At 33.2% G+C, this 16,408-nt stretch overlaps 1 protein-coding gene across 1 annotated transcript in view; it reads right to left on the reverse strand.

Moving 5' to 3' along the window:
• DNAH8 (dynein axonemal heavy chain 8) overlaps positions 1-16,408 on the reverse strand; it is a 408,086-nt gene that overhangs the window by 184,042 nt on the left and 207,636 nt on the right. Inside the window, exons 38-42 of the mRNA XM_074311023.1 lie at positions 15,185-15,348; positions 11,615-11,717; positions 9,107-9,211; positions 8,539-8,700; positions 979-1,203 (exon numbers count right to left, since the gene is read on the reverse strand). Of these exons, the coding sequence (XP_074167124.1) occupies positions 979-1,203; positions 8,539-8,700; positions 9,107-9,211; positions 11,615-11,717; positions 15,185-15,348 (759 nt within the window). The remainder of the gene's footprint in view (positions 1-978; positions 1,204-8,538; positions 8,701-9,106; positions 9,212-11,614; positions 11,718-15,184; positions 15,349-16,408) is intronic.

Here is a 16,408-nt window from a genome sequence, read left to right on the forward strand (position 1 = left end):
TACAGAGGGCAAGTATTCACAAGGTAGTCAGAAAAAGGACACCTTAGAATTGACTGCATAAATTGTCAATGTTGTAAAATTACCCATGCACATATCTGGTAAATAGAAACTATTAATAAATATTATTAAACTATTAATAAAAAAAGAATTGACTGCATGACATGGGAGACACTGGTATAGTGACCACCCAGCATGATATGCCTTCATAAGAGAAGGTATTGTGCTCTATGAACAAAACAGAATATCTCAGAAGAAACATGAGATATGCAAAGTTAGAGAGTCCACCCAACTGTTCATAGGAACTGTTTAATGTCTGATCTGTTGCAGAGCATTCCAAGCTTGTATTGGTCTTATCAGCCACAGTTGGACACATTGTCACTCAACTCTTAACATAGTAATGCCATTTTGCTCTTCTTTGAGAACAAGAGGCATATTATGACACCAAAAGATATCAGGCAGAAGAGTATGATTGTCTTCTTTTTGGTCACCTTTGAAAGATTATATAGATGCCTCAAATATTTCAGTAATCTGAGGTAGGAAAAGCTGGATAAGGTATTTGTCTTAACCCTGTTATTATCTATTAAAATTTATTATAACAGGAATTATTATAATTATATCTATATAGAATTATTATTGGAAGAGCCTTTGCTGATAAACTTGGTATGTGGTTCACATCTTCCCCACTTTATGAAATTTCTAAAGCAGAGGTTTAGCAATTATTTTCCATGGAACCCAGAAGCTTTACTTGTATCATTTAGAAAACTGTTAGAATTCCAAATGAAATTTTGCAAATGGAATTGGATTCTAGATATTTTTGTAAAATTAATATTTTCCATACATATACATACATGACAATTCCAAAAGAAGAAAAAAGAAAATGGGACATATGAAATAGGCACAAACCTATGTACAATTAGTTCGTTATTTGTTATGATATACACTTTTTTTAAAAAAACTTTTAAAAAACCTTTACTTTACCAAGTCATCAAAAATATCTCTCTGGTGTACATGAATAGTAATCAGGGTTTCAAATTTCACTCTATCAAACTTGGATAGATCATGAGTTGTCTGACCGATAAGAACATTTAAAATATCCAAAAACTTCTGATTAGTCACTTGCATAATTTTTCTGTCATCTTTTGCATTATTTAAGGCCTCTTCTGCATCATGTGTCCATAACATTTGAATTCCCAGCAGCCCTACCTAGAGATTCAAAATATGAAGAAAAATCACCTTTTATAAACAGCAAAGAAACAATTTTTTAAAAATAAATAATGTTTATTAGCTAATCATCTACACTAAAGATAAACATTTTTTTTCTCTCATTTAAGCTAAAACACACATGCTATCTTTGCTGCTATTTGTTTTCCTCAGGCCTTTGGTCATAAGGGACGAGGCTACATGGATAAGATGACAATTTTAAGTATGAGTGGAGATAGTTTTTGGTCATGGAGATACAAATGGGGATATGCTAAACACTTTTTGGGGAAGCATTATATAAACAATCATCAAGTTCAAACAATAGATCTTTATAATGTAACACTTTGTAATTTTAACATATTAAAATTTTAATTTAACAACTGTTTATTCCTATTCAGGCTAGAGTTATTATTGACCTGGAAGTATCCCATGGGCACAAGCCTGAGAAGTTGTATCTGTATATCTTTGGTGAATGTTTCTTATTTGTAAAGTTTTAAAATTATTTACCTCATTGATTTAGTATCTCTAGACTATGTACTTTTATTGGAGCTAGTTTTTAACTAACCTAATTCTTTCTCTTCTCCCCTCTCCCTACCCCTGCCTTTGTCTCTCTCTCTTTCCCCAATCTCTAAGGAGAAAGAGACAATACATGATACGATAACAACTATTATATACTGGATTAATTTTATTAATTTATAGTTTATTAGATAGTTAATAATGAGTACTCTCATTTAGACTTATTTAGAAGGGAAAAATCACTGAAGTCATAAAAATTTCCTATTTGGAAAAATATTAGGAACCCTTTTTTCACCAAAAGGAGAACTAGATTTTAGGCATATCCTATAACATGTGACATTTTATGTGGATGATGTGACTGTTTTGTGTATGCCAAATGACATGGGTCACTATGTAGTAGTGACACTACAGTGGAAGCAGTTCAACTCAGTTTATGTGTGGCCTTTGATTCCTTATCCTCCTCTGCACAGTAAAAGTTTTTGCACATCTTTTATGTGAGATTATTCACTCCATTCTACTTCTTTCTTTTCTTTTCCCCCAGTACATTCCTCTTTTTCACATCTTCATTTTACTTTTCATATTTATATTCAGTCAGCCCCATGATCTCTGCCTGTGTATACTAATCCCAATTTCTCTAATAATAATAAAGTTCTTAAGAATTACAAAGGTCATCTTTACAAGTAGGAATGTAAACAATTTAACTTTGGTATGTAAACAATTTAACTTTGTAACTTCTATTTCCTGTTTATTTTTTTATGCTGCATTTTTCCTGTTTGAAAGTCAGATTTTCTATTTAGCGTTGGTCTTTTCATCAGGAATACTTGAAAATCCTCTATTTTATTGAATATCTATTTTCCTCCTGAAGGCTTATACATAGTTTTTCTGGATGGGTGATTCTTAATTGGATGACCTTTACACTCACTAGACAAGGACTCTCAATAAGTCTACTCTGATTTCTACACATAGTATAAAGCAACCTGAAGAAACCTATATCAAGCCCAACTTAAAAGCAGAAGTGTCTGCTTTTCACTGACTTTAGGGTCAGGAACTATACTAGAAGGGACCAAGGAAAGAAAAGGGGAAAGAGCCATTCTCCCCTCCCTTCTGTTAGTAGATGGGGTTTCTAATAGCTGCCAGCTCAGGTCATTGCACTAAGCCCAGCCACAGGGGTCTTCAGGAACCTTATGTTTGTAAAGACATACTTTACATACTTTACAGTACTGGTTCCCCTGTGCTCTTCTTCCTCTGATCATGATCCTGGTTGGATCTGGTCTTTGGCTAAGATAGTAACAACAGTCAAGAGCTGAAAGCACCCAATAGTTTCAATCTCAAATTGTTAGACCTATGTAAGCCATCACTTCCAGTTCCTAATCCCCTGGCAGGCACCCTGGAAGACCAAATCCAAATGGCAGGAGAAATTTAGCATTTCAGGCTGTAATAGCAATGGAAAGCCATGCATGCTGCACAAAGTCAATTACATCAAGAGCAGCAGTTCCCAAGATCTTTAAGCTCCACATAGTAAATTGGAAATCCTTCAAGGGGATCATAGCAACAACAAAAGGTAATACCCATGGATGCCTGCATACAGATCTCGTCACAATTACCCTTCCTCTTGTCAAAATTCCCAGTATCCTTTATTAAGTCACCTTCTAGCTATCTGAAATAGGACCTGATTGGGGAAAAAAAGTGAATACTGAAAAAGCCATGATGGCAGAGAGGACACATGCATCTTCCTAAACTCTCCTTTTCCGTCAATTTATTTTAACGATATTCAGTCTCAGAATTAGTGCTTGACTATCAGAAATCACAAAAATTGGGAGTATAAAACATTACCAACTGAAGATAATCTCGAAATCTGCCAGAAAAGATCTGTTTTGCTCGTGCACGGGGATGGAACCGGGCTAGGCCAGGCACAGACTCAGGTAAGAGTGAGAGCACAGGAAACAGCTCACCATGAGCAGACTAGAGTGGGGTGGGGGGTAGTCTCAGCCAGCAGGGAGAACTTTACCACAGTGTGAGCTACTTTGCCCTGGAAGCAAGCCAGTAAATACAGGGGCTAAAAATTATAACCCCAAAAACTAGAGTCTCTGGGACCTGGCCACACCCACCCAGTACTGGGAAGGACTCATCAGTGATCCAAGCTCAGCTGTAGTAATTGGTCCCAGCAAGGCAGTCTGTGGCTGTCCCACTGCCCCTTCACTGGCACTTCCTGTTATCTGTAGAAGCAGCTTGGAAATAACCCACTGCCCCCGATAAGCAGACCATAGTTTTTTGTTTGTTTGTTTTTGTTTTTGCTTTTTCTAAAATGAGCAAAAGAGCAAAGTGGGCTCTAACTATAGATACCTTCTATGAGGAAAGAGAACAGACTTCAAACCCTGAGGAAACTAAAAACAGTTTGTCTCTAAATTCAAAGGTGGATATGATCTAGCCCCCATCACATAAGCTCTTATAGAAGAAATTAAAAAGGACCTTAAAAAACAGCTAGAAGAAAAATGGGGAAAGGAAAGCTTTGCAAGAGGGTCAGAATAAGTCATGTTACTCATTAAAAGATAGAGTGGATAAAGAAATCAATTCCGTGAAAAGCAGAATTTGCGTATTGGAAAAGATAAACAACTACCAGAAAAGTAGAATTTGTGAATTGGAAAAAGAAAATAATTCTTTAAAAAAATTGGCAAAATAGAAAAAATTCCATAGAACAAAACAACTCATTTAAAAACTCAATTGGACAATTATAAAAAGAAATAAAAAGTAAATGAAGAAAATAATTCATTAAAAATCAGACTTGAACAAATGGAAATAAATGACTCAAAGAGATACCAAGAATCAGTCAAGCAAAACCAAAAAAAAAAAAAAGGAAAAAATATATAGAAAAAATGTTAAATACCTACTTAGGAAAACAACAGACCTGGAAAATAGATCCAGAAGAAATAATCTAAGGATTATTGGACTCTGGGGGCAGGTAGGTGGTGCAGTAGACAGAGCACCAGCCCTGAATTCAAGAGGAGCCGAGTTCAAATTTGGTCTCATACACTTAACACTTCCTAGCTGTCACCTGGGCAAGTCACTTAACCCCAGCCTCAGAAAAAAAAAAAAAAAAAAAAAGAGATTATTGGACTCCCTAAAAATCATGATGAAAAAAAAAGAACCTAGACATTATTTTTCAGGAAATCATCAAAGAGAACAGCCCAGATGTACAGAAACAGAGGGTAAAATAGACATATAAAGAATTCATCAATCACCTACTGAAAGAGACCCCAAAATCAAAACTCCAAGAAATTTTTTGGCTAAATTCCAGAACTATCAGACCAAGATAAAAATACTATTTGCATCCAGGAAAAAAAATAATTCAAATATAGAGGAGCCACAATAAAGATTACTCAGGATCTAGCAGCATCCACATTAAAAGATCAAAGGGCCTGGAATTTGATATTCTGAAAGGCTTTTTTGCGCAACTTTATGCCAATAAATTTGATAACTTAAATGAAATGGATGAATCCCTTCAAAAATATAGGTTGCCCAGGTTAACAGAGGAAGAAGTAAAATTTAGGTTAAATAGTCCCATTTTAGAAAAAGAAATGGAACAAGCTATTAATCAACTCCCTAAAAAAAAAATACCCAGGACCAGATGGATTTACAGGCAAATACTACCAAACATTTAAACAACAATTAATTCCAATGCTCTATAAACTATTTGAAAAAATAGGGAATGAAGGAATCCTACCAAATTCCTTTTATGGTATTGATACCTAAACCAGGTAGGATGAAAACAGAGAAAGAAAATTATAGACCAATCTCCCTAATGAACATTGATGCAAAATCTTAAATAAAATACTAATAAAAAAGATTACAGAAAATCATCTCCAGGATAATACAACAAGACCAAGTAGGATTTATACCAGGAATGCAGGGCTGGTTCAATATTAGGAAAACTATTAACATAATTGACTATATCAATAACCAAATTAACAACAACCATATGATCATCTCAATAGATGCAGAAAAAGAATTTGATAAAATCCAATACCCATTGCTATTAAAAACACTAGAGTGTATAGGAATAAATGGACTTTTCCTTAAAATAGTTAGTAGCATCTATTTAAAACCATCAGTAAGCATCATATGTAATGGGGATAAACTGGAACCATTCCCAATAAAATTAGGAGTGAAACAATGTTGCCCACTTTACTATTCAATATTGTATTAGAAATGCTAGCTTTGGCAATAAAAGATGAAAAAGAAATTAAATGAATTAAGAGTAGATAATGAAGAAATCAAATTATCACTCTTTGCAGATGATATGATGGTATACTTAGAGAACCCCAGAGATTCTACTAAAAAGCTATTAGAAATAATCCACAACTTTAGCAAAGTTGCAGGATACAAAATAAATCTACACAAATCATCAGCAATTTTATACATCACTAAAAAAATTCAACAGCAAGAGATACAAAGGGAAATTCCCTTTAAAATAACTGTTGATAATATAAAATATTTGGGAATCTATCTGCCAAGGGAAAGTCAGGAACTATATGAGCAAAACTACAAACCACTTCCACACAAATAAAGTCAGATCTAAACAACTGGAAAAATATTAAGTGCTCTTGGATAGGCAGAGCGAATATAATGAAGATGACAATACTACCTAAATTAGTCTATGTATTTAGTGCCATACCAATCAGACTCCCAAGAAACTATTTTACTGACCTAGAAAAAAATAACAAAATTCATCTGGAAGAACAAAAGGCCAAGAACTCCAAGGAAGTTAATTTTTAAAAAATCAAATGAAGATAGCCTAGCTGTACCTGATCTAAAACTATATTATAAAGCAGCAGTCACCAAAAGCATTTGGTATTGGCTAAGAAATAGTTGATCAGTGGAATAGATTAGCAATCTAATGTTTGACAAACCCAAAGGCTCCAGCTTTTGGGATAATAATTCATTATTTGACAAAAATTGCTGGGAAAATTAGATTAGTATGGCAGAAAGTAGGCATTAACCCATACTTAATACTATACACCAAGATAAGAGCAAAATGGGTTCATGATCTAGGCATAAAGAATGAGATCATAAATAAATTAGAAGAACAAAGGATCATTTACTTCTCGGACATGTGGAGGAGGAAGGAATTTGTGACCAAAGAAGAACTAGAGGTCATTATTGATCACAAAATAGAAAATTTATATTATATTAAGTTTAAAAGCTTTTGTACAAATAAAACTAATGTGGACAGGATTATAAGGGAAGCAATAAACTGGGAAAACATTTTTACAGTTAAAGGTTCTGATAAAGGCCTCATCTCCAAAATATGTAGAGAATTGACTCTAATTTATAAGAAATCAAGCCATTCTCCAATTGATAAATGGTCAAAGGATATAAACAATTTTCAGAAGAAGAAATTTAAACTATTTCTAGTCATATGAAAAGGTGTTCCAAATAATTGTTGATCAGAGAAATGCAAATTAAGACAACTCTGAGATACCACTACACACCTGTCAGATCGGCTAAAATGACAGGAAAAGATAATGACAAATGTTGGAGGGGATGTGGGAAAACTGGGACACTGATACATTGTTGGTGGAACTGTGAATGAATCCAGCCATTTTGGAGAGCAGTTTGAAACTATGCTCAGAAAGTTACCAAACTCTTCATACCCTTTGACCCGCAGTGTTTCTACTGGGATTATGTCCCAAAGAGATCTTAAAGGAGGGAAAGGGACACATGTGTGCAAAAATGTTTGTGGCAGCCTTTTTCATAGTGGCTAGAAACTGGAAATTGGAGGGATATCCACCAATTGGAGAATGGCTGAATAAATTATGGTATATGAATGTTATGGAATATTATTGTTCTATAAGAAATAACTAGCAGGCTGAATATAGAGAGGCCTAGAGAGACATAAAAAAACTAATAATGAGCAGAACTAGAAGATCATTATACACTTCAACAACAATATTACATGTTGATTAGTTCTGATGGATGTGGCTCTTTTCAACAATGAGAGGATCCAAATCAGTTCCAATTGATCTATAAGGAACAGAACCAGCTACACCCAGAGAAAGAGTACTGGGAAATGAGTATGGACCACAACATAACATTTCCACTCTTTCTGTTATTATTCACTTGCATTTTTGTTTTCCTTCTTAGGTTATTTTTACCTTCTTTCTAAATACGATCTATCTTGTGCAACAAATATGTATATGTATAAATATGTACATATATATTGTATTTAACATATATTTTAACATATTTACCATGTATGGGACTACCCACCATCTAGGGAAGGGAGTGGAGCGAAGGAGGGGAAAAGTTGAAACAGAAGTTTTTGTAAGAGTCAATGTTGAAAAATTACCCATGCATATGTTTCGTATATAAAAAGCTATAATAAAAATATATCCTCCAAAAACCATTTCTAGCAAATTATGGGAGTTTTGAGATTAATCATTAAATTATTTGGCAATTTGTCTAAAAAAAGTGAATACCTCCATCCCTCCACCATGTGGCTTAGAAAAGAATAGAATTCTACAATATAAAGTGGATTACAAGAATCATATGACAGGAAAGATCAGATGGATAAGACAGCTCTCTCTTGTTCACAGGGCAGAGCTGGGTTCAAAACTTATCACTTCATAAGACAGAAACATCTCCATTGGTAGTCAGATCTAACAAGAGCTTAAAGTATGGAACAGATGATGCTTTCTTCAAGAAAACAGAACTGTAAGTGTGGGAGATTATAATGTATAACCTAATTAGACAGGTAGTACTGAGTGAAGCCTGAGGGCACAGCTGAAAGGTCACACACACCACAAAAGAGTGTTGTGTTCTCACCTGGGCTGGAAAATGGTATAGGAAAGGCAAGAGCTGGAAACCAGTATCACTAATTTGATAATATGCCAATCGAATGACATTATGCAGTGAAGACATCTGCACTCTTAACAAGTCTAGAAGCCAAATCTCTACTGGACCTTTGGCCATGACTGGGACATCCAACTGAAAAAAAAATAATGAAGGTTTATTATAAACATATTATGTCATATTAGTACTTTAAGTATTATAAATTCAACAAATTTATTTCAACAGTTCACCAGCATAATGACAACTATGTTAGGAAATTGAATCTTCATATCAAAATATGTAAAAAGCAATTTTAGAGATTCAAAATAAACAATGTTCTTCTAGTTCAACTTCATTTTATACTTGAAGATACTGAGGCACAGAAAAGTAAAGTGAGTTGCCCGATGTCACAAGCTAGTTAGTAATAGGGCTAAGATTAAACTCTGTCTTCACATTGCTCAATGCCTCTAGAACTTTTTCTATGCTTATCTGGTCTTTACACAATTGGCAACATTTAAATACATGTTTTATCAATAATAAAATGTTAAGGAAGCCAAATTACTAGAATTTTTTCTCCTTCTCTTGATATGACTGTTAACATCCGATCATAATCCTTTGCATGAAATTCCACTTCATTTATGTTATCAGATACAGCAGGTAAATGTGGCTGAAAAATAATGAAACATTATGCAGAAGAGTAAGCAAAATTATTACCAATTATATTGCAAATTATTGAGATATTGCCAAAATAGGTTTTAAGTTTGTTTCCAAAATAAGATTCAACCATAGCATTTCTATAACTTATTTCAGATAAATATGGGTCTTACTTTCTTTCCTGGACATATCTTTTCACTGTCTAATTTTCTGTTTGCCCTCTCTTTTTCTACATCCTCCATAAAATTATGTTAAGAAGAAATAGATAAGTATGAAAGCATATTTAAAGCTGTCAGGCCAGGAGTAGTCTCAGTACTGATGTGACATGGGGAAGTGTGAGGAAAATGAGTCTCTCTGACTCCAAGCCTCACATTCTATCCACTGTGTCATCTAGCTTCTCCAAGAATAGAATCCAACTTTAAAATAAGCTTCAAGTCAAGAAATGGTTAAAAATAAGCAAACAAACCAAAATAACCTAACCATAAATAGCTAATATAGTGACAGGAAAGATCCAAAGCAAAAACTCATAAGAAGATAATGATGTCATAACAGCTATAAGAAAAGCCTCAAAGAAAAAATGTGACCTAGTTAACAAGAATTTCTGCAAAAGATAAAAAGTAATTTAAAAAATCAATTAAGAGCAATAGAGGAAAAATTGGGGAAAGAAGTGGCTGTGATGTAAGAAAATTATAAAAAGACAATTAACAAGCTGGTAAAAGAGGTACAAAATCCCTTACGAAATAAAATTGATCAAGTAGAAAAAGAGGAACAGTAATTTAGTAAGATAATTCCTTAAAATCACAATTGGGTAAATGGAAACTAATGATTCCATGAGATTTCAAGTAAAAATAAAACAAAATCAAAATAATGAAAAAAAGATAATGTTTTGCTGCATAAGTTATCTTTGGTTGTAATCCTCACTCTTTTCACATCAGGAATGTCATATTCCAAGTCTTTTACTTTTTTTCACATTGGAAGCTGCTAAATCTTGTATGATTCTGACTGGCTACATGGTATCTGAATGTTTTGGAATGTTTTGTTTTGTTTCTTTTTCTGGCTACTTTAAGTATTTTCTCTTTGACTTGATAGTTAATCCTTTTGGAATCTCTTTTAGTAAGTGAATGATATATACTTTCAACTTCTGTTTTGCCCTCTAATTCTAGATTATTGAGGCAGTTTTCCTTTATAATTTCTTGAAACAGAATATGTAGGCTCCTTCCTTGATCATGGCTTTTAGCCAGTCTAAATTATCTCTCCTCAGTCTGTTTTCCAAGTTAGTTGTTTTCTGATAAAATGTTTCACATTTTCTTTTTTTTTTTTTCATTCTTTCGATTTTAAGGAATTACCTTAGTGAACTTTTGTTCCTCTTTATCTACTTAATCAATTTTACTTCTTAAGTGACCACCACAAAAAAGTCCTCATTTAGAGGAAAAAATGTTATTTAATGAACTGGTGGATTTTCAAACATTCCTAATAAAAAGACTGAAAAGAAAATTTGACAAAATACATAAAACTTATTAGTCATCAGAATTACTAGTGATAAATACTGAGGAAGATGTGGTAAAATTAGGGACACATGCACTATTGGAAAAGGCTCCAAAGGGCTATAAAACTGTAAATAAAAGGTCTATACCTCAAAGAAATTTTTTAAAAAAGAAATAAGGACCTATATGCACAAAAATATTTGTAGCAGCTTTTGTTTTGTTGTTTTGTTATTGTTTTTGTAGTGGCAAAGAACTGGAAACTGAGGGGATGCCCATCAATTGGGAAATGGCTGAGCAAAGTGTGGTGTATAGTTGTGATGAAATACTATTGTTGTATATGAAATGATGAGCAAGGACAATGATAAATATTGGAGGGGATATGGGAAAACTGGGAATCTAACACATTGCTTGTGGAGTTGTGAACTGGTTTAATCATTCTGGAGAGCGATTTGCATATCTTTGATCCAGCAGTGTCTCTATTGGGTCTATATCCCAAAGAGATCACAAAAGAGGGAAAGTGAAAGCAGCCCTTGGTGTAGTGGTAAAGAAGAAGTGGTGTAGTGGTAAAGAAGTAGAAAACGGAGTGAATGTCCATCAGTTAGAGAATAGATAAATAAGTTATAGTATATGAATATTATGGAATAGTATTGTTCTGTAAGAAACAATCACTAAGATGATTTTTGAAAGGCCTGGAGAGACTTTCATCATGCTTCTTTTTAATGTTGGTTAATATGTAAATGTTTTGGATGACTTCATATGTATAATTGATATCATATGATTGCTTTCTCAAAATTTGGATGAGGGGTAGGAAGGAGGGAGAGAATTTGTAACTCAAAACTTTTAAAGTTTATGCTAAAATATAAATAAAAAACAAAAAAAAATTCATTAAGATGTTATGAAAAGAAATTTAATAAATTATAATGAGAGTATACTTGTATAGTATGAGAATCACTTGCTTGTCCAAGAATTTCCAGGAGAACTGGATCAGATACAAAGAAGAATCTGGGAAACAGGAGTCGTTTCTTCTCCAAATATCTTAAAATATAGGGAAATTCATGTTACCAAGTGTATGGTTAAAACAACAACAACAACAACAACAACAACTCCTCCTCCTCCTCCTCCTCCTCCTCCTCATTATGCTACTGCTTCAAATAACCTTTATCTTTTAAAAGTACAATGCTCGTTTCTCAGTAAATATTCCCCCTCTTCTGAAACTTTATAATAATGAGTAGATACTCCCCCTCTCCTGAAACTTTGTAATAATGACTAAGATAGGGAAAAACGCAACTTAACAAAACTAATCAACAGATCTGCTAACTCTGATATTATACACCTAAAGTCCTCTACCTTTGCAAAGAAGGAAGAGGTATATTTTTGTTACCTCTTTTGAAGGATCATGCTTGTCATTACAGCATTCACTCTTTCTTTTTTTTTGGGTGGGTTGTTCACTTTTTTAGCAAGGCATTTAGGATTAAGTGATTTGCCCAGTTAATAAGTATTAATAATCTGAGACCAGATTTTAAATAAGGTCCTCCTGACTTCAGAGCCAGTGTTCTATCTACTATGCCATCTAACTGCCTCACGTGATTTCTTTTTTAAGACTGTTCTTTCCATTTACATATCACTATATTTTTCAGTTATCAAGAGCATTAGCATTTATTTATATGAAATATTAGATTTCCAATGGGATAAAAGCAAACATTTGTATATATAGTGCCAATTTGTCTCTGAAAAATCAAGTGTACAAAGTTTTTCCATTTCTTGCTGTCTTTCTGTTTGCCTCTCTCCTAAATTCATAGTCCCAAATCATAGTCCCCAATCAAGGGATCATGGTGATTTAAATCAGATGTTGTATACAGTTGTAGGTTATTAACAAATTTTCTCAAGGCTCTGATTCACTTATGTCTCTTAAGTGAAGGTCCAATAAGAAGTACTTAATACCTACTGACTAGACTTTAAGTAGCCTCTCCTTTTTTAAAATTTATTTTTACAAAGAAAGTGATATTTAAAGGAAAAATTAAGGTTCTATATTTCTGCAAACTAAAAATTGTCACTAATATGATCTAAGTTAGCATTTTAAAATAATCATCAAAGCAATTAAAGTTAACAGAGACTTGGGGAAGAGTGGGAGAACAAATAATGGAGGATGAATACGAAAGTAGGGCACAAGAAAGTAAATAAATTGGTGAGAAAAGTTAAGAACAAGAAAAAGCCTTTAAAAAAAGCAGTATTGTGAGAATGAGGAACATCAAAGAAGAGACAGGATTGTTTCTCCAAAATGATGGGACAATACTGATGCCAGAGAAAAAAACAGAACTGCTCAATTCTTTTTCTTTTTTTGTGTCAAGAAGAATGATCTGTAGTCTAGAAAAAAAATGAACAGTGATGGATAAAATATAATTATTTTATTTGTTTGTTTTGTGAGGCAATCTAGGTAACTAGGATCACTCTGATAGTAAGTTAATTCCCCCAAGGCAATTAACAAGGGTTAATTATTAAGAATAGTCCTACCTTTAATAAGTTCAAGTCACCAGACCCCAATGGTAAGGGAAAAAAGTGGCAGATATGACTGCTAAATTGTTAGTTTGTGATTTGAAAGTTTGTGGAAATGGAAGTAGGACCAATTCTTTTTTGATAGGATTCCTAAGCTATATTTATCAGTTAAATGTAACCCACGTCCCAAAGCTCATTGGTATAAAATTCTCTCCTCACTTGTGGAGCTCAACATCCTGAGCCTGTGTGAGGGGTACTGAGGAGTTGATTAAACCAAGAGAATTCTTCCAATTCTTTCAGGGTTCCAGGTTAAGAAAGAAGATGGATGAAGCCAACGCCACTTCAGGTTGGAGAAGGGAGAAAAAGACTCTGGGCAGAAGCCAAAATAAGAGGCAGTGACAATCTTCATCATGTCCTTTCCCCAGCTTACTATTCTAGAGACTTTTGATAATTTTATCTTTGATTTGGATTAGGGCTTCTTTGTTATTTGCTGTTATTTGTTCATTGTGGAACTGGTATTTAACAGGAAAAGGATCAAGCCTTGGATAAAAAACCTTGGGGGGTGGGGGGTGTCTTCCTTTCCCAATTAAAAAATAGCAATCAGAACCTAAAAATCCTTGGACTAATAATATTTAAGGAACCAAATAAATGTAATTGCATCCTGGGCATCTTTGTCTCCAAGGAGAGCCCTCAGAGCTAGCTTCTGGCTTTCTCTGCTGGTAGAAGAGGAGACACTGGAGATCTATTTCATTCTTCCTGTGAGCCACACTTCACAGCCTTTCCTACAAGGTATATTATAAGAGAAGGTTTACCTAGATTTTGGAAAAACTGGAGATTTGTAATACAGAGAACAGCAGTTGTGCTATTGGCCTGTGAATTTGAAAGATCATTATTTAGTCCTGTCTAATAGGTGTAAGTTGATTTCATTAAGCTTTATTTATTTGCTTACACGTTTATTTCACAGGAATCTGAAAGACAACTATTTCTATTTACCTTTGCAATAAAGTTTATTTACCAAAATTTTAAGGCTTTCAGGTTTGAATCACAGGTTTTAGAAATAACTATAGAAGATTATTGATTAACTTATCCATCAGACTAATATAGTTTATAATTAATTCTACAGTGCTATGGATAAATAAACTCAGAACTGTTTGAATGCATTCATTCAGAGAATCATCATTAATGTTGCCAACTTTGGAGGATATCTATTTGGGAGTGCCTCAGCGCCTTGTGCTTATCCTCCTAGTGCTTAATCTTCCTACCAATGATTTGAACAAAGTCATAAACAGCATATTTATTAAGTCTGAAGGTGAATGTTCCCAAGCCTGGGAACATAGTTAACAAGGACAGCTAAACACTCATGTAGAGCAAGGGCATTAAAAGCATTGGGCTGAATCCAATGAGATGAAATTTAATCAGGATAAATGCAAAGTCTTAAAATCGGGTTGAAAAAAAATCAGTTGCCCAAGTTAAAAAGTATATGACATGTAACTAGAGAACTTTTCATCTGAAAAAAGTTTAGGGATTTCATTGAGCTGCAAGCTCAATAGCAGTCAAAAAGGCGAATATAACAAGATCTTAAGAGTATCTTAAGAGAGATGTTCAGAAAATAAAAAAGTTGATAGTTCCACCAAATTCTGATTTGTTTATATCACATTTTAAGTATTTTGTTTAGTTTTGGGTGTCATATTTTACCAAGGACTATATAAACTTGAGAACTTCCAGAAGATGACTACAAAGATATTAAAAGGCTTATGTTCAGTTCATGTAATAAGCCCCAGATTTTGGAAGTAGGAGCAGCTTATAACAGATACAAAGAAATAAAAATGTTAAGGAGAGGAATGCAAAATCAGAATGTACTGCCTTGGGAGAAAGTAGATTTCTCTTCATTAAAGGTGTGAAAGCAAAAGTCAAATGGATACTTTTTACGCATGTTTTTGAGAGGATATTTTTTCCTGGAAAAATTCTGACATGGTAAAGGTATATTTGGAATGGCAACTTGTACGTACCCTGTAAGTGACTTCTGACATACTTCCAACTGCTCATGTAAATGAGGTAAAAGTTGTCCCATAGTTTCATCTCCAACACAACAACTGATTACATTAGGATTCTCATGAGCTCGCTGCATTATCTTTACCCATGACTTATCAATGTTTTGAAAACGTTTTGCTTCCTAAAAAATACAAATATCCTCTTTAAATATTGCTACTTGGATAATTTGATAATCAAGTGCTTAAGTTACAACTAAATGATTTTTATCCAAATTAGTTTCTGCACTTTCAATTTATTTAAGTGGTTAAAGAACTAATCCCGTTCTACTCTAAACCTTAGAATAGCTTTTTTGAAAACAGGTCTTCAAAACAATTTCAACTCAAGAATTCCAAAATCAAAAGCATCTCTTATTTTTAGGCAGAAAGAATATTTAAATTATGAGAGGAAAATAGGTTTCTCGCTATAATGGAAATTCTCCATATTAATTTATATATCTTTTGAAAAAATGGTAACTTTGATTTGGTTTTTAAAAAATAAAACTTAATAATTTGTATAAATTATTTTCACAACCAAAAAACCCTGGGATATTAGAGGGATTCGGATTTTTTAAAGATCTTGTTGCCTTTTGTTTTTATGTTGAATCATTTCTTGTTATACATCCTTCCTATCATCCCTTGAAGAAACAATAACACAGTAAAGCAAAATCACAGATAACAGATTTCACAATGATGTTCTATATTTGTTTCTTATCTACCAAAAAAAGTCAGTATCTTTCATTATCTATTCTTCAGGACCAAGATTAACCAATACAATTAATCTTAGTGCAGTTGACTTTAGGTATAGCTTTATATGTATGTACATTACCATACTGTGATCATTGTGTAAACTGTTCTGTGTGCAAGTCATTTGGAAAAAGTATTTATTTTTAACATTTGCAATACATAAAATAACTTGTTTACAAGCTTAGCAATTCAGGAAGGATAGGTTTAATTTTTTTTGTTGTTGATATAAGTCTTCTTTAATGAAGTACATGCCTAATGCAATCATAAAGATTGTCAATAGTGTATATAGAATCAATATAATAATTTATTTTTTTTCTTAAAATAATAAAAATCAAGTTTGACCATAACCCATCTACTATTTAATAAACAACATAGGTAGTACACTTTCCTATTTTTTAAATTTAATTTAATCATTTTTTAAACTACATATTGCTTTATAAATCAAGTTGGGAGAGAAAA

The sequence above is a fragment of the Sminthopsis crassicaudata genome, chromosome 4 (assembly GCF_048593235.1).
Source record: "Sminthopsis crassicaudata isolate SCR6 chromosome 4, ASM4859323v1, whole genome shotgun sequence".
Classification (NCBI taxonomy): Eukaryota; Metazoa; Chordata; class Mammalia; order Dasyuromorphia; family Dasyuridae; genus Sminthopsis; species Sminthopsis crassicaudata.